The 25,943-nt window shown below is 34.5% G+C and overlaps 1 protein-coding gene across 1 annotated transcript in view; it reads right to left on the reverse strand.

The window, feature by feature from the left end:
• ABCG1 (ATP binding cassette subfamily G member 1) overlaps positions 1-25,943 on the reverse strand; it is an 82,225-nt gene that overhangs the window by 36,390 nt on the left and 19,892 nt on the right. The window contains exons 3-4 of the mRNA XM_044666892.1: positions 15,565-15,682; positions 717-849 (exon numbers count right to left, since the gene is read on the reverse strand). Of these exons, the coding sequence (XP_044522827.1) occupies positions 717-849; positions 15,565-15,682 (251 nt within the window). The remainder of the gene's footprint in view (positions 1-716; positions 850-15,564; positions 15,683-25,943) is intronic.

Raw genomic sequence — 25,943 nt, forward strand, 5'->3', positions numbered from 1 at the left:
GGAAAAGTAAACATTCTATGATATAGTCCCATCATCCCAGCAACAACAATTATAATTTTGTCCTAGGAGTACAATGATCTTCCCCTCTCAATGTCAGTCATTGTTAAACAGTTGCAGACAATTTATATATATATATATATATATATATATATATATATATATATATATATATATATAATCCCTAATATCCCTAAAGATATGGGCCAAAATAGAAAGATCACTGGACCAGAATCAGGAGATCAGGATTCAGGTTTAGTTCTATCACTAGTGATATGGCTTTGGACAGATTGCTCCCTTATTCTGTGCCTGTTTGCTTATCTAAAAAGTGAGAGGGTTTGTTTGAAAAAATAAAGTTGGTTGAAAGTTAGCCTAAACAGATGAGGAAAATAGGCAAGCAGATTCTATAATTTTTTATATAAGCATATACTGTTCTTTTTCTTTTTTTAAACTCCTTCTTTCTGCCTTAGTAACAGCTTTAGGGCAGAAAAGTGGTAAGGGCTAGGCAATCCAAGTTCAGTGTCTTGGGCAGGGTCACAGGTTAGGAAGTGTCTGAGGTCAGATTTGACTCCATGTCCTCCCACTCCAGCTCTGGCTCTCTATCCACTGAGCCACCTAGATGCCCTTACTGTTGTATTCCAGGAAAATACTTTTTGGTGATGAAAATTAAAAAAAAAACAGTGAGAATATCAAAAGAATTCCAGATTGAGGAATCTTACCATCATGGCTTCTTGAACGGTAATATGAGGAAGCAGCATATCATCTTGCATAATATAACATGATACCTTACGGAAACAGCGGAGGTCCCGAGGCAATCCATTGATGAGAACTGACCCTTTCATTCCTGTTTCTCTAAAATGCCAACAAGAAAAGAAACCAGTCAGCTATAAAGTAAAATAAGAAATATTCAACCATTTTTCTTTATGTCATCTAACACTAGATAAAGAAGGTGAGGTTAGAGGATCCTTTTAATTTTTTTGCTAGCTGAATCATACAAAGGTGGTTTTAAGTAACAACTGAAACAATCCAATAACCATTCAGATTATTTCCTAGCTGTGTGACCCTGGACATGTCACCTAACCCCAATTGCCTAGCCCTTGCCACTCTTCTATCTTAGAATTGATACTGACAGAAAGTAAGGGTTTAAAAAAAACAAATTAAAACAAATAACCATTCTTTAGTAAACCATGAAAATGGATAGTAGAGGAAAGAAAAACCAACCACTGACTCACTAGAAGATATAGTCAGTCATGATGAATTCTTCTTTTCTTATTAAATAAACAAATAAAAATGATGCATGTGCATGGCTTTAAATGTATCCCAAGAGGACTAAATAGATGTCCTCTGATTTTTACAATACTTTCTGAGAATGACTGAATTGTATAATTCTGTGCTCTTGTCAAAAGTTAGAAGCAAAGACTTCTAAAGAGCAGCAAGTTCAAGTCAGCATGTGAAGATATGGTGAATATGATTGAACTGAACCTAGTTGGGTCCTGCTCTGAAAGCAAAAGATGGAATAAGCTTCTCTGGCACATTCAAAAAAGAAGGAAAGTAGTGACTTCCATAGTAAGTCAGCTAGGAAATGAATAGTTTGTCTCATCTCCTAAATTCTATACACAATATGGAATCTGAGATTCCATGAAACCAACCTAATTCTAATTTTCATTTCTATTCAGTATTTGATTTAAATGTTCATTTCTCTGATTATTAGAAAGGATTTTTATGTAATCGCTGATATGTTATATTTCTTCTCTTCAGGAATTTCTTATTTACATCATTTAACCATTTATCTTCTGAAGAATGCCAAATTATAGGATGCCAGAATTTTCTGAGATGTTTATTATACCAACTTTTCCTAATCCATTTCTTTCCTTATACTATATGCTTTTAAATCTTACATCATTCAATCTCTTAATTTATCCTTGGATTGAGAGTCAGAGGACCAAATTTTAACTGCTTCTTACCTTTATGACTGTGAATATGGAATTTAATCTTTCTAAGTCTTAGTTCATTAGCAGAAAGCCTAGATGACTTCTAAGGTCCCTGGAAGCTTAAAAAGTATAATCTTCTAAGCCCTTTTTCAAATAGTTTTGTTGTAACAGTAGGTATTATTTAGAGTAAGGAGTCCTTTGCATCAGGAAATGAATTTAAACCAACTTCTTTCTCAATAGTTTATTGAGGTTAATTGACCAAGGTTCACTGGTTGTATTTGCTATCTGGGTAATCTTGGGCAAGTCACCTTTCCAGACCTCAATTTCCTCATGTGTAAAATGAAGAGACTAGATAGATAATTTCAAGATTTCCTTCCAGCTCTCAATCTCTGATCTAAGGATACTATGAATGTTTATACAATAAGTATCAAAATGATAATTAATAAAAGACCCATAACTCTACACATGGTCATTTTATTTTCTCCCCTTAGTAAAAGGAATATTTTACTAAAAGGTGAGATATTATATAGGGTAATAAGTGAAATGTGGTGTCTCAGAAGCCTTAGTGCAGTTTAAAGCTATTTAAGTTTTAATAGTTTAACTTATTAAAAGCTTATTATAATTATGTGTAAAATATATATTGTTGTGAGGAAGATTAATTTATAGTATTAGTGTTGGACCTAGCAGGAAGGGCTGGAGGATTCCAAGATGGAATGAAGGAGCAGGAAGTGGGGCTTGTGCTCTGAGAGAGACTCCATTAGTGGTTGGGGACATAACTGTTGCTAACCCTGGGAGAACTCAGAGTTAGGGAAAAACTGCATCCAGATTCCCTGGGATCCTGAGAGGTGGAGGCTTTCAGCAGTGGACAACAGACCTGCAGAGGAGTACCAAGTGGGGAAGTGGTTTGTGATCCGGTGGACAGCATTTCAAACTCACTCTCCCTACCTGGGTACCTTGGATCACCTGGTAGAGTTGGCTCTTGGCATCCTGTGACCATCGTTGGATTTACCGTGAGACCCCAATTGAAAGCCAACCTCAGGCCCTTTAGCTGAACTGACCAAACCTGGCTGGAACCAGGTTTGGAGGAGCTTTCCCTGTGACTTCAGTACTGCTTCCTTTGGGCCCTGCCTGGCTTAGGTCAATAGAATAGTGTAGTCAAGTCCTTCCCTTGCCCCTGTGGTTTGCCCTTAGGTTGTAAGTATAGAATCCCTTATTCCCATCCCTCATTATTATTTCCCTCAATTAAACTGTCATAAAATTTTACCTTTTTGCCTGCTGGTTCCATAGACCCTAGCCTAGGTGGGCTGAATGACTGTTGGGCCTAACTGTCATTCCTGTGACAGTTAAAAGCTTGGCAGTAAACCCTGGTCTCCCTATCCTGTTTGATCCTGTCCTTCTTTCAACCCACTGTGAACCCACAAACCATTTAGTTACATTTTAATAACAATAGTTAACATCCCTGGTGCCTCACCTTTACAGTATATAATAATCTTATACATGCTATAAATAAATAAAAGCTAAAATTAAAACACATCATAACTATGTATAATTAAAATTTAACATATGATATGTAATCATATTATATAAACTCTTAAAGCTTAAATAACTTAAAAACTGCACTTTTGAGGCATTGTATATTATATAATGTTAACTTCACTTTAACATTGAACTGTGCATGCTACATACAGAAAAATGTCATAAATGAGTATAAACTTAATAAATAAATATGAACTTAATAAATAATAAATATACAAAGGGGAAAAAAGGGGAAAGCATTATATGGAATTGTAAAGTTCTGTTTGACTTTTCTCCCACACTATATATTCTTTTTTTTTTAAACTCTTAACTTCTGTGTATTGGCTCATAGGTGGAAGAGTGGTAAGGGTGGGCAAGGGGGGTCAAGTGACTTGCCCAGGGTCACACAGCTGGGAAGTGTCTGAGGCTGGATTTGAACCTAGAACCTCCCATCTCTAGGCCTGACTCTCAATTAACTGAGCTACCCAGCTGCCCTTTTTTTTTCCCTTAAAACCCTTACCTTCTGTCTTGGAGCCAGTACTGTGTATTGGGTCCAAGGCAGAAGAGTGGTAAGGGTAGGCAATGTTGGTCAAGTGACTTGCCCTGGGTCACACAGCTGGGAAGTGTCTCTGGCCAGATTTGAACCTAGGATCTCCCATCACTAGGCCTGGCTCTCAATCCATTGAGCTACCCAGCTGCCCCCATAGCTGGAAGAAAATGGGGAGAAGAGACTCTGCCAAGCCCTCTTCTTAAATGGGGTCCTGGAGTCCATTGCCTTGACTTCCAATTAGGTTCCAGTCAGAAAGTTATAGAATACTAATGACATGATTACCCAGCAGATTCAATCTTACAGAAAAATGGGATTTCATTAAATGACTTTTATAGGTAAAAGCAAGGCATGATGAATAGGTTTCAATAAGTCCAAAAGCAGGCTAGCTGGCATCCCAACACTGCCCTATTTGTCTGTCCTTTTTGAAGTTCCTTCTGCTCTCTTTTGATTACTTTTTAATGATTCGTCAATGCTTTTTTCTTCCTTCATTGAGAATCACTATCATTGTCTTTACAAATAACAATGAAAAAGTCACTCAAATTCACAATTATTTATTGTGAAAATGTATGCTTCATTGACAGGCAGATATAGAAAAATAGGCACACTAAGGTACTGTTGTTGGAGTTATGAACCAATCTAACTTTTCTGGAGGAAAATTTGGAATTAGGCTCAAAGGGCTATCAATCTTTGACCCAATAATACTACTACTAGGTCTGTATCTTAATATGATAAAAGGAAAAGTTTTCACATGTACAAAGATATTTATAGCAATTCTTTTTTGTGGTGGCAAAGAATTAAAAATTGAGGGGATGCTTATCAATTGGATGAAGGCTGAACAAGTTATATTATATGATTGTGACAGAATACTATTAGAATGATAGGGGAGGTGATTTCAGAAAAAATTCACAAGGATTTAATATGTTGTAAGTTGAGAAAACATAAAAAGTCCAATGATTTCTGTAGATTTATTTTATATTATGCTACTTTATTAAAATTAATAGTTTTGATTAATTTTTAAAATAGATTTTATTAATATATTTTTCTTTGGGTCACCTAAATCCCCTTTCATAATTGGTTCTGTCCCACTGTCTTTTCTTATAACAAGAAATATTATTTGAAAAAAAATTAGCTGAAACCAATAAATATATAAAAAAATAATGTGATCATCATTTACATTTTCCACCACCCATAAATTCCCCTGCTCCAAAGGAATAGGGGAAAGTATTTTCTCAAATATCTTCTTAGAAATAAACTTATTCTTTATAATTTTAAAATACTCAGTTTGGATCATTTTGTTGTAGTTATTCTTTTTTATTTACATTGTTGTAATTGCTATGTATATTGTTTTCCTAGTTTTACTTACTATTCTTTGTATCAGTTCATACATCTTGCTATTTTCTTTAGTATGTTCCCTATTTTTTACATCCTAGTAATATTTCTGTACATTCATTTATCACAATTTATTCGACCTTCTCCCCATCAATGTTCATTTACATTGTTCCTAGTTTTTGTTACCATAAAAAGTATTGCCACAAATATTTTGGTGAACAAGGAACCAATATTTTTGTCAGTCTCACAGGTAAATGCCTAGTAGCAGGATCTCTGTATCAAAGAATACAGGCAATTTAGTTACTTTTCATAATTATGAATTTCTGGAAAGGTTAGATGAATTCATGGCTCTACCAATAAAACACTAATGGGCCTGTCTTTCAACAACCTCTCCAAACCTATTCTCATCTTTTATTATTTTGTCATTTTCAATTAATTTTTAGCTGACTTTTAAGGGTTACCTAAATAAATTGTTATATCATGAGAAAAAAAACATTTTTTCCTCTTTGCCTCTGCTTATTTTGATTCTTTTTTCTTATTGCTATAGCTAGCTTTTCTAGAAATAAATCAAATAGTAATGATGATAATAAGCATGTTTGCTTTCTGTGCCTCTGGCATTTCTCCATTATAGATAATGCCAATGGTTCATTTTGGACAGATGCACTATTACTGACAACATTAAGGAATTATCTGTTTATTTTTTTTGCTTGCTAATGTTTTTAAACATTTTGTTGTGTTTAAGTTTTCTCAGTTGTGTCTGATTTTTCATGATCCCATTCAGGGTTTTCTGGGAAAAGATACTGCTGTGGTTTGTCATTTCCTTTTCCCACTTATTCTTAGACATGAGGAAATTGAGGCAAACAGGGTTAAGGGCTTACCCAGGATCACACAATTATTAAGTGTCTGAAGCCATCTAGTTTCCTTTTTAAACATAAGGAGACATTTTGTCAAAATCTTTTCTTATAAGTATTGACATAATTATGTGATTTATAATTGTGTGTGTGTGTATAAATGCTTACAGTTTTCCTAATTAAAAAAAGACAAGACAGGATGATGGCTTAGCAGCAAAAGCTGAAACTGGTCTGACAATCCTTCCAAGGGAATGTTTAATAAGTTCCTCAAAATGACAGGAGTCAAAAACCAACAGCAAGATGGAGTCAGGGGGCTCTCCTGCTAAACACAACTTGAAAGATATGAAGACAGAGTTGATTTTCATAGGATAAGGGGGAACTGAAAGCAAAACTGCACACAGAGGAGTGCTGGCCAACACCCACCTCCCACTTCCACCTATTGCACCAGGTTCTGAGCCTGGGTATAGTTCAACTTTGGGATCCCAGAACCTGGGCCATACCAACAATAGAGGCCTCAAGACCCACCCCCTTGAAGTCCTAGGTACTGGCACTAGTCTATAGTGAGGCCCAGAAGTAGTGCTTGGCCCTTTCAAGCTTGCACTGCTGTGGTGAAGACTTAGCCCCAGAGCAAAATAGCTCCCAGTGCTGAGCCCTGCAAGTCAGTAGCAGAGGAAACAGAATCATTAGCTTTCACATTTCCCAGTATACAGGCAAAAAAAGTCTAGAAAAATGAGCAAATAGCAAAAGAAATACTTAACTCTAGAAAATTTCTGTGGATACAAGGAATAAAACACAGAGCCAATTGGAACTGTGATATCCAAGTAACTACATTCAAAACTTCAAAGTAAAATGGAAATTGGTCTTAAGCACAGGAAGAACTCAAAAAGGAATTAAAAAATCAATGTCAAAGAAAAATGAGAAAAAGAAATGAAACTAATGCAAAAAGAAAATAACAGCTTAAAAAGCAAAATTGGTCAACTGGAAAAAGAGACACAAAAGTCCAGTGAAGAAAATAGTTTCATAAAAAACAGAATTGACCTACTGGGAAAAGAGGCAAAAAATCAATCAAGAAAAGAGTATCATGAAAACTAGAATGAACCAAATGGAAAAAGAAGATTAAAAGGTCATAGAAGAAATTCAGTCTTTAAAAATTAGAATTGGGCAAACAGAAGTTAATGACTTCATGAGACATCAAGAAATAAAACAGGGGCAACAGTGTAGCTCAGTGGATTAAAAGTCAGGTCTAGAGACAGGAGGTCCTAGGTTCAAATCTGGCCTCAGATACTTCCTAGCCATGTGACCCTGGTAACCCTTACTGCTCTTCTGCCTTGGAACCAATATGATTCTAAGACAGAAGACAAGGGTTTAAAAAGAAAAGAAAAGAAATGCTAAATGAAGAAAAAAGAAGAAAATATGAAATATCTCATTAAAAAAACAACTGACCTGAAAAATAGATATAGGAGACAATTTAAGAATTATTAGACTACCTGAAAATCAGGAACAAAAAAAAAAGCCTAGACATCACATTACAAGAAATTATCCAAGAAAATTGCCCAGGGATTGTTGAACAAGAGGGTAAACTAAAGATTGAATCAACAGATCACCTGCAATAAATCCCCAAATGACAACTCCCAGGAATGTTATAGCCAAATTCAAGAGCTCCCAGGCCAAGGAGAAAATATTGAAAGCAGCCAGAAAGAAACAATTCAAATATCTTAGAGCCCCAGTCAGGTCTATACAGGATCTAGCAGCTTTCACATTGAAGGACCAGAAGCCTTGGAATATGATATTCCAGATGGCAGGAGAAGTGAGAAGAATGACCTAACCATCAAAAATGACTATATTCTTTCAGGGGAAAGTATGGTTATTTCATAAAATAGAAGATTTCCAAGCATTTCTGAAGAAAAGACCAAACAAACAGAAAGTCTGATATCCAAATACAAAATTCAAGAGAATTATAAAAAAGTAAATAAGAAAGTGAAAAAATCTGAGGGCTTCAACAAGGTCAAATTGTTCATATTACTATATGGAAAGACAGTATCTGTAACTCTTATCATTATCATAGTACTTAGAAGATAGAGGGTGTAGAAGGAAGCTGTTTAGCATATGTAAAAAAAACTAGGGTTAAAAAAGAGAATTGTATAAAGAGAAATGGGAAAGAAGAAATAAAATGGGGTAAATTATATTACATAAAGAGGTGTGGGTAGGAAGAATACTATTACAAGGAGGGGAGGATAAGGGTGGTGATGGGGAATACTAAATTTTACTTGCACTGCAATTGGCTTAGAGAGGGAAGAACAGCCAGATGCATCAGGGTATAGAATCCTAACAAACAAACGAAATCTACATTTTTGGTATAAAATCAATCTTGGCTTAGAGTATAATATTTTAATATATTGTTGCAATCCGATCAGTAATAATTTATTCAGTAATTCTCCATTGATACTCATTAGAAATATTTGTGTACAGTTTTCTTTCTTTGTATCTTTCTTTGGTTAAGGTATCAAGATCACATTTGACTTACATGAGGTCAGTAGGATCTCTTCCTATTTTTGCAAATTTCATGTATTGCTAAATTTTTTTCTTTTGCTTGATTAATGAAATGCACTTGTAAAACCATCTAATCAGGATTTTTCCTCCTTTTTGGATTTTCTTTATGGCTTCATTGATTTATTTTTTCTAAATTAGGTTATCAAAATTCCCTTTCTTATTATGTTAACCTTGAAATTCTTTTTTGTGAACATTCATCCATTTGCTTTAGGTTGTCAGTTCTGCTATTATTTATTTGGTATAATAATTTCTAATAACTTGGAAATTATATTTTCTGAAAATGTTCTTTATTTCTTTAATTGTTATAACTTTTGCATTTCTCTTTGTTGATTTTTACTATTGATCAACTTTATTTTTCCCTTATCAACAGAGTGAGGGTTTATCTATTTTATTGAGTTTTTAACCAGTTATTTTATTTATTCCACTCAATGATGTTTTGTTCCTTCAATTTGATTTTCAAAATTTCTGTTTTCTGTTTGGTTTGGGTCTTTGATGTGTTATTTTTCTATTTTTTTAAACCTGTATGCCCAAATGGTATCCTCATTTGATGAGAACATTTAGTAATATAATTTTTTCCCTAAGGACTGCTTTGGCTACATTCCAAAAGTTCTGGTAGGTTGTTTCACTGTTGTCATTTTTCTTTAATTAAATCATCTATTGTTTTTATTTTGTAACCTACCAATTATTTTATATTAAACTATTTAGGCTCTAAGTGTTTGAATACTCTCTTCAGTGACCATTTATCGATTATACATTTATTATATTTAAGTCAACAAAATATATGATGAATCTTCTTTTTTGCATTTATTTATAGAGTTTTGATGCCTGCACATGGTTGATTTTTGTAAAGGTACCATGCATAACAATATATTTGTTTATTCCCATTCAAAAATCACCCAAAGATAGTCATATCTAACTTTACTAATATCCTAATAAAGACTTTAGTTTGTTTCTTATTTATCTTTTTTTGTTAAATTTATAAAAGTATGAAAGGGGCACACTGAGGTACCCAATAACTATTGCTGTCTATTTTTCTCTGTATTTCAATTAATTTTTCTTTCTTATACTTAAATACCAGTTGATATGTGTATAGAGTTAAGAAGACTCAACTTCCTGAGTTCAAATCAAGTTGTTTGCTGGAATTCTTCATCTATAAAATGAACTGTATAAGAAAATGGCAAACCATCCCAATGTGATTTTGCCAAATGAGGTTACCAAGAGCTGACAATTAAAATGACTGAACAACAGCAAAACCTCAATCTAAGCCTCTTAATATTTTTTCTTCTTGCCACTCTTCCCCATTCATTATAAGAAAGAAGAAGGCGGGGTGCATGTTCTTTTTCTGGGGCAGGGAGGAAATGTGATCACTATTATCAAGCTATAATTGAATTAGACTCTTCCTACTTATCTACTTCTGTTTTCCCTTTCTCAAAAACAGACCCCAATTTCTGGTTACTATATCTTTTTGTTCCTCAATAATCATTTTTTATGATCAGCTCTCATACACTGACGTTTGCTTAGTCTATGGCTATTGGTTCCCCAATTCTCCCTTTTCTATTCCATTCCCTTCTTTTGTCTTTACTTTTATCTCTGAGATGAATGTATTTCAATATCAAATTCTACATGTATATGTTTTCAACACTGCATGAGCTATTTCATAGAAGAGGTAATGAAATGCCTAATTCCTCCTTTTCTCTGTTTATATGGAATGTTTCTTTCTCTTCTTCCTCATTTCTTATCTAGTATATTCCTTTATTCCCTCCCTTTTATTTCCTCTGTTAAATTCTTAACAAAAGAAAAAAAATCACCTTTTGTCTTAACTCACAGAGAGATGATCAGCATTCTGAAAGCAACCTTGTCTCTTTTCCTCCAATTAGAATGTAATCATTTCATGGTATATAACCCCTTCCAATTGGTCATAGCTACTAATCTATCTAATTTTCTCCTAAATCTTCTGTTTACATTTAAGTTTCTACACAACTCTTTTCTTTTCATTAGACATGCTTGAAATCATACCATTCTATTAAAGATTCATTTTCCACTGAATTATTATGCCCAGTTTTGCAAATTTTTGTAAATAATTTATGGTGGCAAACATCACATCTTTTCACTTTTTAAACATCATATTCCAAAGTTTTCTCTTGTTTATTATAATATCTTTTCCCAAGTTTTGCATGATCCTGAGTATGATCCTGTTTCCAAGTCATTTTTTTTACTACCAAACCATTACTTGTAGTTCTTCTTTTGTGATTTCAGTTTCTTAGTCCATAGTATTTCTTCATTATATTCAGTCATTTTCTTCTATTTAACTCATATTTCCTGCCTCGATTCTTGGTTTGAAAAACAGTGCTTGGGACAATTTCCTCTTGCCATTATTGGTTGTTGCCATTGCTGATGACCCAGATAAGACTACTAGACTTAGGTACTAAATCCTACCACAATCCCAGTATTTTGCCTAGTCTTTTGTTGGCCCTCTCAGGGTTTTGGGCTTGGCTAGACTTTATCTTCTTCTAGTATAACTAATTAGGAACTAGTTTCTTGGTGGGAGTCCTGACAAATTCAATTAGAATGTTGTAGATCACACTGGTGTCTGGCTACCAATACAGTCCTCCAAATTGTGCACATAATGGCTTAGCCCAAACTCCTGTTGTAGCTTTCAGTGCTCTGAGAAATGCATAGCCATGTCCTATCTTCCTGAGCTATGATTTATGGGGACTGGTTCTATTCTGATAGGCCAGGTTGCTAAATATTGGAGCACATGGTTTTCAAATACCCTTGCTCAATGTGCTGACCAGCATCAGGTCCATTTTGAGGAACTCTCTTTGGTTCTTCTGACTTCTACAGTCTTTTCCATGCCTCTAATGATTGTCATTTACTTGGTCTTGAGCTAGATCTTCTAAGAAGACCTCCTTACCTATCTCTGCCTATCTTTTAATTAGGAGAGTTTACTACCATTTCTCCTTGGTTTTCTTAAATGATGGTATTACTGGGGTCGTTTTAAAACATTTCCTGGAGTTTGTGACAAAGCATGACTTATAATTTTCCCAGCAGTTTTTGTCAAATAGAGGATTTTTGTCCCCAAAGCTGGGCTCTTTGGGTTTATCATAGACTGTCTTGCTGACATCACTTACCCCAAGTCTATTCCACTGATCCTCCCTTCTGTCTCTTAGCCAGTACCACATTGTTTTGATGACTACTCTTTATAGTATAGTTTAAGATCTGGTACTGCTAGGCCATTTTCCTTCACATTTTTTTCCCCATTATTTCCCTTGATATTCTTGATCTTTTGTTTTCCCAAAAGAACTTTGTTATAGTTTTTTTCTAATTCAGTAAAAAACTTTCTTGGTAGTTTGATAGGTATCGCACTAAGTATGTAAATTAATTTGGGTAAAATGGTCATTTTTATTCTGTTTGGTCATCCTACCCATAAGCAATCAATAATTTCCAATTGTTTAGATGTAGTTTTAATTGTTTGGAAAGTGTTTTGTAGTTGTGCTCGTATAATTCCTCTGTTTGTCTTGGCAGATGGATTCCTAAGTATTTTATATTGTCTAGGGTGATTTTAAATGGTATTTCACTTTCTAACTCTTGCTGCTGAGATGTGTTGGAAATATATAGAAATGCTGATGATTTGTGTGCATTTATTTTGTATCCTGCAACCTTGTTAAAGTTGTTGATTGTTTCCACTAGCTTTTTACTTGATTCTCTAGGAATTTTTAAGTAGACCATCATATCATCTGCAAAGAGGGATAGTTTGGTCTCCTCATTGCCTATTTTAATACCTTCAATTTCTTTTTCTTCTCTAATTGCTACTGCCAGTGTTTCTAGTACAATGTTAAATAATAGAGGTGTTAATGGGCATCCTTGTTTCACTCCTGATCTTATTGGGAAGGCTTCTCATTTATCCCCATTGCATATGATGCTTGTTGATGGTTTTAGGTATATACTATTTATTATTTTTAGGAAAGCTCCTTCTATTCCTATACTTTCCACTGTTTTCAATAGGAATGGGTGCTGTATTTTGTCAAAGGCTTTTTCAGCATCTATTGAGATAATCATATGACTTTTGTTTGTTAGCTTGTTGATATGGTCAATTATGTGGATGGTTTTCCTAATGTTGAATCATCCTTGCATTCCTGGTATAAATCCCACCTGATCATGGTGGATGATCCTCTTGATTACTTGCTGGAGTCTCTTTGCTAGTATCCTATTTAAGATTTTTGCATCTATGTTCATTAGGGAGATTGGTCTATAGTTTTCTTTCTCTGTTTTTGATCTACCTGGCTTTGGAATCAGTACCATATTTGTGTCATAAAAGGAATTTGGAAGGACTCCTTCTTTGCTTATTATATCAAATAATTTGTTTAGTATTGGGATTATTTGTTCTTTGAATGTTTGATAGAATTCACTTGTGAATGTATCTGGTCCTGGGGTTTTTTTCTTAGGGAGTTCTTTGATGGTTTGTTCAATTTCTTTTTCTGATATGGGATTATTTAAGTATTCAATTTCTTCTGCAATTAATCTAGGCAACTTATATTTTTGTAAATATTCATTTATATCACCTAAATTGCTATATTTATTGCCATATAATTGGGCAAAATATTTTTTAATGATTGCCTTAATTTTCTCTTCATTAGAAAGACATGTACAGGGGGCAGCTGGGTAGCTCAGTGGATTGAGCTCTAGGCCTAGAGGTGGGAGGTACTAGGTTCAAATCTGGCCTCAGACACTTTCCAGCTGTGTGACCCTGGGCAAGTCACTTGACCCCTATTGCCTACCCTTACCACTCTTCTATCTTGGAGCCAATACACAATATTGACTCCAAGATGGAAGGTAAGGGTCTTAAAAAAAAAGAAAGACATGTACAAAAATATTTATATCCACACTCTTTGTGGTGGCAAAAAACTGGAAAATAAGGGTATGCCCTTCAACTGAGGAATGGCTGATCAAATTGTGGTATCTGCTGGTGATGGAATACTATTATGCTCAAAGGAATAATGAACTGGAGGAATTCCATGTGAACTGGAATGACCTCCAGGAATTGATGCAGAGTGAAAGGAGCAGAACCAGGAGAACATTATACACAGAGACTGATACACTGGTAAAATGGAATGTAATGGACTCCTGTACTAGCAGCCATAAAATGATCTGGGACAATTCCGAGGGATGAAAAAGAATGCTATCCACATTTGAGGAAGAATTATGGCAGTAGAAACACAGAAGAAAAACAATTGTCTGAACACATGGGTTGGTGTGGATATGATTTGGGATGTGTCACAAATGCAATTATCAATAATATAGAAATAGGTTTTGATAGATGACACATGTAAGAACCAGTGGAAATGCTCGTCAGCTACAGGGGGGTGGGGAGAAGGGGAGAGTAAGAACATGAATCATGTAACCATGGAAAATTTTTCTAAAAATAAAATTTTTAAAAAAGCATGACTTCTTTTTATCCTTTTATATCATTATCTTCATCAGAAGTCTTTCCTATATTTTCAGATCTCAGTTTTGAAGAGCAAGGAATTATCAGGGTTTTTTAAATTCTGGGTTAAAGTTGTAAAAAAAATATTTTATATTTTAATTTTGTTCAAGAGAGTTCATTCCCGTTGTTTATTTTTTTTATTAGTGTTAACATACTGATTATGTGATTTTATCATATTTAATTGAAAACTTGATATAAGACAATATAAATCAATACTTTTGAAGCCTATTTTCCATTTGGAAAATGACCAATGATTTTGATTCCCTCAATTCTACACAACTGTAAGTAATAATGACTAATACTGATAATTTTTTAAGATTTGCAAAATGCTTTATATGATCTTACTTTTTAAAATTACAAAATAAAAGCTACATAAATCAACAGCTTCAAACAAAGCAAACCATCTACTGATTCCAGAAATGAGTAGATGGAAGAATGGATGGAAGGAAAGATGGAAGGAAAGAAGAAAGGGAGGGTAGTTTGGTGGGAGGGAAGGATATATTGGAGGAAGGAGGGACAGAGAGAGGGAAAGAGGAATACAAGGAAGGAGAGAGGGAGAAAATAAACATTTATTAAGTTCCCACTCTGTGCCAGCCACAGTGCTACATGATTTACAAATATTATCTCATTTTATCTTCACAACAACTTTAGCAGATAGAAGCTATTTGTTATCCAGATTTTATACTTGAAGAAACTAAGGCAAACAGAACTTAAATGATTTGTCTGGTGTCAAGACATTTAATAAGTGCTGAAGGCCAGATTTTAACTAGGGTCTTCCTGACATATAGATACAATGCTTACTACACTACCTAGCTGCCCCTAATATTCCTTGGCATTTAATATTTCTGATCTTTTGTTCTCATTGATAATTCTCTTCTTCAAAAGCACCACGACCCTTTGTAATAAATCTTACTTATTCTTCCTTACTGTATCATAGATTCTAGGATTACTGGGAACCTTGAAGACTGTCTTGTTTAATTCCTTCATTTTATAGAAAAGAAAATTGCCCACAATAGATAATAAATATCAGAGACAGAATTTGTACCAATGGCATGATGTGAAAACCAGTGCTCCTTCCATTCTACTATGTTTCTTCTCAAAACCTTCTCAATTCATCTCCTAAATTCTGAATTATTTATAATCATTTAACACTGACCATATATTTATCTCTTATTGTTATTGGATTTTTCATTCATACAGGTTCTATTTCCTTAATTCAAGTGGGAATTCTCTAGTATCCCCTGTAGCATCAAGATGGTTCAAACAATATCTGTTTTGCTTAATCAATGGCAAATAGTTGTATAATTGTAATGAATTGGGTTAGGCTCTTGCACTCTTATTTTTCCTTTTAGTTACCTGTATCCTGCCAGAATGTTCATGAGAGTTGATTTTCCAGCTCCAGAAGGACCCATAATCGCAACAAGTTCTCCACTGCTGAATTTCCCTGATATTCCTTTCAAAAGAGTCTTGTATCCTAAAAAAAGTATATCAACATTTTATTATCTAAGATATAATATATACTTCCTTTAAAATTCCATATGCACAAACACATACACTGAGCAAAACTGATATATATCATATAAAATTGTACAAATCCAGTAATTAACTCCAGGCATAAAGTCAATACTTCTCATGTCATCTGGCACCAAGGTTTCAGAAATAACATGAACCCTGTGATTTCTTTAAAGTCATTTATTATTTTTCATCAGAATTTCAATGGAATGCAACTTCCTCTAAAGCTCTTCCATTTTTAAAGAACTTATCATGATCTGTAGAAAATTCCTCTTGGGATTACATGAAATTTCAATCCAAAACTATTTTAGAGGAAATATTGGAGAGAAGGAATGAAGGAGATCACATCATTCAAGATTGTGGTGACTTTTTAAATAATCTGAAAAGTTTGCAAAGATCAAAATGAAAGCTGTAGAATTTAAAGGCAAAACTTAAGTTCAGAGTCCCTACAAAGAACAGTATCTCATCAGAAAATATACTTCACTATCCCAGATTTACAATAATATATTTGACTCCATGAGGTCTATCTAAATGGTCATAAAAGAAACATATGGATTTTGGAGACCTCATAAAATATCATTTTTCAAGTATATAGTGACAGACTCTACTACAATAAGATAACCATAATAAAAAACAATACATGTTCATATAGTGCTTTAAAAATCTCAAAACACTTTCTTCAAAATAATCCCGTGAGGTAGATATTATAAGTATTACCCTCATTTTGCAAATGAGGAAACTGAAGGTGACAAAGTCACATCACTAACGAATACTAGTTCTCATGTTTAAACCCAGATTGCTTCTAATTCTAAAGCTAAATATCTTTCCATTAGTATCTAACAACCCCTTATAATTGTCCTTACATATTCCAGAAAGTATTCTTTAGTCATATTTCAGAGCCATTTCTTTATGTTCCACAACTTTTTTAGGCACAGTCCTACTTTGAACAGAAGTCCCTATGGTCTTGTTTAAGAGATGCTATAAAGGGTGGAAATAAAGGACATAGAACCACTACTGTAATACTGGCTCATTACTGAAACTAAGTGTTACCTGGGGGAACTACTGAGGTCTGTTATCATTAAGATAGGAAAAAGTATAAGAGAGAATCTAAAATCACTATAAAGTGGTAAAGAACTAAACTCAAACCTCTACTTATTAAAATGAATTACTTATTATTATTTATATTAAAATATAATAATGTAACTCTAAGCTTGGTTTCTACTTTCTTATTGGTAGGATACTAGCCTATATTCAAAGCTTTATAGAGTTAATGAGATACAGTGCCTGCAGAAAGAAAGTTCTATCAGCAGAACATTTAACCCAGAGAACATAATTATTGTCAATACTTTTTCCTAACTAGCCTGAGGTTCTTTTGACAGGTCTCTTTGCCACTTCCAATGAGCCAGAAGAATAAACCCTATATCCAAAGACTACATGTTGATATATTAAGTCATGTTACTTGCAGTTACAGGTCAATATGGAAATACACTGTGAATATCATCATAGATGCATAGTTTCAGGAAAATATTTTAAAAGATTTTTGACTATCCAAACATTTTGGATCCATCATTAAATAAGAAATTAAAATGTACTAACAATTTAAAACACAAAATGCAAAAAGGCATTGGTCTCAAAACATGTGAACAATTTATCATTTTCAGAATCATAATAAATTGAAATTGAACAAAGAATTACCAAGTAAAAAATCTTGGTCCAGACAGGTTTAAAGGTACATTCTGATTAGAGGGGCCACAAGGCAAAATAGAAAAAGAACTTACTGATCCTAAATCTGAACAGACTGGGGTTCAAAACCTACCTCCAATGATTTCTGCAATATGATACTGGGAAAATCATGAAATTTCCATAGGCCTTAAGAAATCTTATCAATGCAATGTCCAATCATATCTAAAGAGAAATTTTGATGATGCATGTCACCCACTCACCCTCCTGACAGAAAAGTGGTAGACTCAAGGTAAAGAATCATATACTGTTGGTTATGATCATCAAGTAGATTAATTTTGCTTCATTATTATTACTTGTTACAAAGATTTCACCTCCCCCTCTATTTTTTTAAGTGGAAACAAAATTGGGGGACATGTGTGAGTAGCAATATTAATACAAAAAAGAGGGTCACTGAAACACCTTTTTTAATGCACAGTAGAGAAGAGAGAAAAGTTCACAAAGAAGTACAGAGAGTATGTTAAAGTAATGCGAGAATTTGCATATGCTTTTAAACAATTAGTATGAAATGGAGATTTACGATCTCATATATAAAGTGTATTTCGAATCCTACAGTATAGAAGATGTTCCTTTGGGGGGGGATTTTAAAACAATTTTTAAACAAATTTTTAAAAATAAAATCTGAAACTTCCCAGACCTATTATAATCAGAGGACAAAGTGAAAATAGAAAGATCCCACTAGTAGGCCCCTAAAAGGAACACCAAAACGAAAAGTTCCGGGAACATCATTGCCAAAATCTGGAGCTTTAAGGTCAAAGTAAAATATTTTCATTAGCCAGAAAGAAGGATTTAAGTGTTAAGGTCAGACAAGACTTGGCAGTCATGAAGGAAAGGAAAATTTGGAATACGATATTCCAGAAAGTCAATGATAAATACTTACAACCAAGAAAAATTTAACCAGAAAAACTGACCAAGGGAAGGAGAACTAACTTTTAATGAAATAGAGGACTTCCAAATAGTCCTGATAAAAAATTAAATGGATGCTTTGAAATTCAAACAGAAGTCAAAAGAAATATAGTGTGTAAATAGAATTAGCTCTAGCCCATTCATAGTTAAAACTCTAGCCATCAGAGATAATGTCATCCCCTCCTCCCTTAGTGGGGAGGGGAGATGAGTTACTCATACGTGACAATAAGTAACAAATCAAGAACAAGGGCTCTTTGGGCAGTCCAAATCAGTGCAGAGTCTGCCATTTGTCCACTTGAATTAGAGGTGGACCCACAGGAAGTGACGAAAGACACGATCTCTTCAAGTAGGTTGGTTACTTCCTGTTGGGGCAGTTCCCGCTTTGAACTTGGTGCTGAAGGATCTCGGTTGAGACCTCAGGCTGCTTCCACTCTGAATGGTCACATGGGTAAGTTAGGCTGACTTTCACCTACCTTGGTATTTCTAGAGTCTCTACCTCAAGGGGGCTTCTTTGCCTCTCTAATTGCTAAGGCCTTGTAGCTAGTTTAATTAATTTCTTAACTCTCACCCAGTCTGGACCTCTGTTGGTCCGGACCAGAGTTTTTCTCTCTCTCTTTCCCTACCTTCAACCTTCCTAATTGTAAATAAACTTCCATAAAGCCATCCTGACTTGGGTCTATTTTAATTATGGAATCAATCTAGATCTGATTGATTCTTGGCGACCACACCTTAAATATATATATAAAATACCTAATTTCCCCTCTTACAATAGAAAGGTAAATTCAACTGGATATGAAGAAGTGTTTATAACCTAAGTAGGGGGAAGAAGAAACAAAGTTCTCCACAGAACTATGTCTTGAAGGTCATGGAAAGTAAATTAGGCAGGGGGGCTGCGAGCAGTATAGTTATACTTCAATGATATAAAGAGATTAATGAAATGAGAAGAAAAAATAATTAGAAAAGAAAGTGTGAGGAAGGGGGTTGACCTTACTTTACTTAAGAAGGCACATCAAGAGAAGACTATAAAAATGTTTGGGAAGGGGTTGGGGAATAGACTAAGCATGGATTTCACCTTTATATGAACTGAATAGAGCTCTCCTCTTAAACATATCCATTCATTTTGGTATAGGAATAGATTAAATTCAACTAGGAAATGGGAAAAGATGTAGGAAATAAAGGAGGATAGATTCACTCACTACTACTACTACTTTTTAACCCATACCTTCTGTCTTGGATTTGATTCTAAAATAGAAGAATGGTAAAGGAATGGCAATTGGGGTTAAATGACTTGCCTAGGGTCACATAGCTAAGAAGTATCTGAGGACGGATTTGAACCCAGGACCTCCTATCTCCAGGTCTTGCTCCCTATCCACTGAGCTACAGCCCTCAACCTCCTCACTGCTTCTTACACTAGAAGTATCCTCTCTCCCTGAGGTCTCTCAGATTGGATGGTTTCTCCTAGAACCTTCATTTTAAGGAATAAACCCAAGCCAACTTTTAATTCCTCCCAAAGCGGCACTGTTAATTCACTGGACTTTCTTTACCTTGCCCCAACATACCTATTTAGACCAAGATCTCATACTATATACCACACGCCTATTATGAGCGCCTTCATTCCTAGTTTGACACTTTTCAGCTATTTTTTATGTATTGTCTTCCCCTTCAGAATATAAACTCCTGAACTAGTAGCAGAAGAGGGAAACATTCACAGCATCTTTAACAATATAAATAGAAAGAACAATTTTAAGATTTAAGGATAGTCACTGTCTTTAATTCTGCTTGTATTTATATTCCCTCATTTCACATAGTGTCTGGAGCACAGTAAACACTTAATCCTTATTGGTGATTTGACTGGAGAAGAGCTGGCATTATACATAATTGAAACAAACTAGAAGAGTTTTTAATAAGATCAGAACATAAAACAAGTATATTTTCATCATCACTATTATTTAACATGTTAAATGCTAAGTATAGCAATAAGATGAGAAATATAAATTGAGGAAATAGGATAGCCAAAGAGGAAACCAATCTTTTTTTTATATATATATGACAGTCTACATAGAGAACCCTGATCAAGTAAAATTTCAATTGAAACAATAATTCTGGCAAAGTAAAAAGATACAAAATAAAACAAAAACCAGCAAAAAGAAATGGCTTGCTTAGAGTGTAGGCCAGTAATGGAATATCTGGGTCAAATAGTTATTTAAATTTCATCATTCCAAATTGTTTTCCAAAAGAGTAGAACTGATTCACAACTCCATCAAACAATGAACCAAAATGTCCATCTTCCCATGCCTCCTCCAACATTGGCAACTGCCATTTTTTGTCATCTTTGCTAATTTGTAAAATGTACCAATATGTCATATGGTGTAACCCAACATAATATTTTTTTCTGCAGGCAATCTATGCATTCTTAAACTTGGCACTGTTTTCTACATTCATAAGTTTAAAAAAGTTTCTTATATTACTTCTTGCATTATGATGTTTTTGTCATTACATATTCCTCTTTGCATCTGGGTTTTTCCCTTATCATATTCTTTTAGGTGACATATAAACCTCAAATTGTCTCTACATAGCCTGTCTTTCTGATTTATGTGTTTTGTTTATGTAAGCTGAACCCCAAAGATCATTCATATAGGACATTCTTCTTATTGGTGGAGATCAGTGCCCTGTAACTAAGTGATGGTGCAGTTGGAGAGGAGAGAAAAAGAGTTATCTGAACTCTCTAATCTCTTTAGGTTCTTCTGACTTCCAAATTTAAGAAAGAAGGATAACATCAACTCCACATCAGGTTGCTGAAGGGAGAAAAAGGCTCTGGGAAGAAGTTGAAATGAGAGAAGCTGGTCATCTCAATTAAGTTCTTAACCCCAGCTAGCTACACTAGAGACGTTAGGGAATTTCCTTTGGGTGAGATCTGGGACTCTCTCTCAGCTGAGCTGAGTTTCCTTACTCCCAATGGAACTCTTTTAGTCTGTACTGTCTGGCATATATTCTCATATGTATACTTTCTCTGACTTCTGTTTTGCTACCAACATAAATAAATTAGTTTCTTTGCTATTTGCTGTGGGTTCATTGTGGAACTAGTATTTGATGAGAAGAAACTGAAACCTTATGTATAGAGCTTTCCCCATTAAAGAAGTTTAGCTTGAACCTTAAACTTATATCCACTAGATCACGAATATTTCTTAAAATTTATTTATTTATTTAGAATATTTTTCTATGGTTACATGATTCATGTTCTTTCTTTCCCCTCCTCTCCCCTCCTCCCATAGCCAATGAGCAATTAATTCATCTGGGTTTTTTTTACATGTATCACTGATCAAGACATATGTGTATGTATATATATATTATTAATATTTGCAATAGAGTGATCGTTGAAAGTCTACATCCTTAATCATATCCCCATTAAACCATATGTAGATCACTAATATTTAAGAGAATAGTTAGATATAATTCTAGCTCAGTACTGAGAGAAACCCCTCTCCCCAATCTCTTGCTTTCTCTAATAGCAGAAATTAAAGTCTTTAGAGAAGGGGTTGGAGGAGAGACACTAGTGATGCTTATTTTTGTCTCCCTGTGAGATCTGGACCCACAGCATGCACTTCATTTTGCTAGATGCTGGATCTCTGTTTATTGGAACATAATTTCTAGTCACTTAGTTTCTCAAGAAATTGTAGGGGACATTGCTAGTTTTTCTAAAAATAAAATAAAACTTAAAAACCTCAGACAATTTGCTTCTTTGTCTTACTGTGCTTCTTCCACATTTTTTTTTCTCAAGTATAGTCTATTGTCTTCTGAATGGATCTATTAAAAAACACATTTAAAGCCCAAATTTCTTCAGGCTTTTATTGAAGTGGCCACTAAAAGCTAAGCTATTGGTTCTGTAAGCCCCATTGTTTAGGTTTGTTTTTACCTTTGATAATACAGAATGATTTTAAATAAGAATTGTTTTCTAAATTAAGCAAGGTTTCTCAACTGTATTTGTAAAACTGACAATTTAGTATATGTGCTGGAAACTTTAGATGAAGAATTTTTTTTTTCTTCAGAGTGCTATAGTTATCACTTATGCTTTATTTCTATGACCTCCAGAACTAAATGAGTCCAGGAATTAATGAATATATGTTGCAAAACAGAGAAATAGTCCATCATTGATGAGAAAGAGGATCTTGTAGAATACTGAAAGAACTAAAACCAAAAAATAGGGTTTTTTTCTCCCTGAGTGGTTCAAAGGGGAAATGGTGGACCCTACATGGTAGAAAAGAGGGAACATTCCAGACAAACGTTTCTAAACATTCCTCTCTAAACTTTATCATTAAAATAAAGTATCAAGCTGAATTCTGAAGTAGTATAGCCAGGAAAAGGTTGAAGACATTTTTCTAGACCAAGACAACTTAGAAAGTCAAAAGAAATCTGATATCTGGGTGGGGGCTAGTCAGGAGCAATACCAGCTTTGGACCTTGGAGGCAGCAGAACAATAGCAATAGTTTCAGGAGCTCTCACCTCCCTGAGATGGTAAGGGAATTAGAAAACTAATCAGAAAAAGTAATAGAAGGTCCCTAATACAGGCCTTACAATAGAACCAGAAGCAACTTAGTAACTCCACTTCCCATTACATAGTTCTAGGTTGCAATTCCATCATAGTTCCAGGATAGAGAAATGTTTTCAGTACCAAAGGAGCAAGGATCCTATTCTCAGTTCCATTCTGGAGACAGAGGAGGAGCTTCAGTTCCTGGTCCCAGTTCTAGGACTGAGAGAAGAATTAGTACTTGTACTTGCAAGGAAACAGGGTCCTTCATGGATAAGGACCAGAATAAAGACCAGAAGAGCAATGATTATACCTCTCCCCAAATTACACCACCTTAGAAGTGCCAAAAATGTACAGACCCCCTATAGCTAGCTGTGAAAATAAGAGGGCAAAAAAGCATGAAGCTTGGGACAATGATTCTCCCTCCTACCCTATAAGGTGAGCAGAACTCATCATTAACATAAAGTTCAAAGACAAGAAGTAGTTTGGAAAATGAATAAAACAGCAACAAAATGAAACTGACCATAAAATGCTACTACAGTGAATAAGAGAATGCTCAAGACACATCAAAAGATAAAGCATCTACCAGAAAATCCTCATAGAAAAATGGAGATTAGACACATATGCAAAATGAATTAAAATAAAAGCTAAAGGGAGAGCAAAAATTAAAGAAGTATGATGAAAGAAAAATTAGTTAGAGAAATGAGAGCAATATAAGAAAATTATGAAAAGAGAACAGATTGGTTAAAGAAGCACAAAAGAATACTAAAGAAAACAAACTCATTAAAAAAGCAAAATTGGCCAAATGAGGAAAAAGTACAAAACCTCACTGAAGAAAACAATTCTTTAAAAATCAGAATTGGCAAGTGGAAGTTAATGACTCCATGAAACATGAAGAAACAATAAAACAAAATCAAAAGAATGAAAAATAGAAGAAAATGTGAAATACCTCCTCAGAAAACCACTGCCCTGGAAAATAGATTGAGGGGGGGAAATTTAAGAATTATTAGACTACCTGAAAGCCATGATCAAAATAAGAGCCTAAATATCATATTTCAAAAAATTATAAAGGAAAATTTCCCAAATTTCTTAAAACCAAATGGTGAACTAGAAATTAAAAGAATTCACTAATTACCTTATGAAAGAGATCCCAAAATGAAAACTTTCAGGAATATCACAGGCAAATTCCAGAAATCCCAGAAGAAAGAAAATATTATGTATCCTCAGTCAAGATTACACAGGAGTTAGCAGCTATCATAACAAAGGAGCAGAGGGAGAATGCCTGGAGCTGAGAGATGGAATATCTTATGTGCACAAAAGCCAGGAGAATAGTGCATTGAAGAGAAAATGATGGGCAGTAGTAAAGTGTAAGAACCCTGGAATGGCAGGAAGGGCTAGGTTATGAAGAGCTTTGAATGTCAAACAGTATTTTGTATTGCTACTGGAGGCAAAAGGTAGCCAGTTAAGTTTATTGAGCAGGGGAATGTCATAATGAGGCTTGTGTTTTGGTAAAGAGATTTTCTTTTATCAATTACATGTAATAACAAATTTCCACATAAGTTTTTCGAAGTTATATGATCCAAATTGTCTCCCTCTTCCCAGAACTGGCAAGCAGTTCAGTCTGGGTTATACACATATTACCATGCAAAACATATTTCCATGTTGTTCATTTTTGTAAGAAAATAATCCTATAAAAACAAAACCCCAAAATAAAAATCCAAATAAACTAAAGTGAAAAATCAATGCTTTGATCTGCATTCCCAATCCAACAGTTCTTTCTCTGAAGCATTCTTTCAGATTTGTGTTTTGGGAAAATCACTTTAGCACCTGAATGGAGAAGGAATGGAATGAGAAGAAAGAGACTCGAATCTATTTGGCTACTGTGGTAATTGAGGCATAAGGTAATGTGTTATTTAGAATTTACCTCAAGGGGGTGTGTGTTAAGTTTTTATAATCATAATGTCTGAATTATAATCTATAATGCAAGTTAATTTTTAACTCCTTTAGGAGTAATCTCAGGAGGGTAATGTATTAATTCTCAGAAGGGAATGCATGTTTTATAATCTATAATGTAAAGTTTAAATTCTTTTGAGAATAATTTCAGGATAAGAAATTTGCCATCTTCCCAGAATCCAGACAACGAACCTGTTTGGTGATGGCACCATGAAGATGCTTGAAGAGCCTTCACTGGACCATGAAGATCAAATTTGGACTTTGGGGTGCAGTTGATTTGAACTATGGGGAGTTGAATGAGTTGAATGCATTTGTTTTGAATGTACACTCTTATGCCAATAGGGGACTGCCCCAAATTGGCTTTTTGTCAATGTGGCTAGTTTTTATTGTCTTTTCTTTTATCTCCAATTTTCTGTAATTTAGAAGTTGTCTATGGTTTAAGATCCACTGAAAAAGACCAGTCTTTTTCACCAGATCTCAGGGGGGTAATGTGTTATTTAGAATTTCTGGGGTTCTATTTAGAAGTATTAAGCCTCAAGATATGTAGATATATGACAAACTTCCTGTGGACATGTGGGGGACTTTGAGACTACATTTTCCGTGATCCAATGGGTTTCCAGTTTCTGACATGATTACGTCCACCAAAAGGAACCAACGTAGAGCATGACGTAAATTAGGGGTGGAGCTTGGGCTACAAAGCAGCCAAAGGAAATAGAAGGTATGGACTAGCAGGCAGTTTGAAGAGATCTTAGCCAGTCACATGGTCCAATTTTATTCTATCAACATGGGCCTAAATAAAATATTATTTTTCCTCATAATATCAGCCTTTATAATTTTTAATCATTACAGTAATGAGGGCCAACACTAGAGTGGTGGCAGTGTCAGAAGAGAAATTTGAAAGATATTGCACACATGAAATCAACAGGCTGTAGAGACAGCTTGGATATGTGGGGTATGAGATAGTAAGGAATACAGGATGACTCCTAGGTTGTGAGCCTGAGGGACTGGGAAAATGGTGTTGCCCTCTACAGTAACAGGGAATGTAGATGGGGAAAATTTTGGGGGAAAAGATAATGATTTCTGTTTTGACATATATAGA

This window comes from Gracilinanus agilis, chromosome 3 (genome assembly GCF_016433145.1).
Source record: "Gracilinanus agilis isolate LMUSP501 chromosome 3, AgileGrace, whole genome shotgun sequence".
Lineage (NCBI taxonomy): Eukaryota > Metazoa > Chordata > Mammalia > Didelphimorphia > Didelphidae > Gracilinanus > Gracilinanus agilis.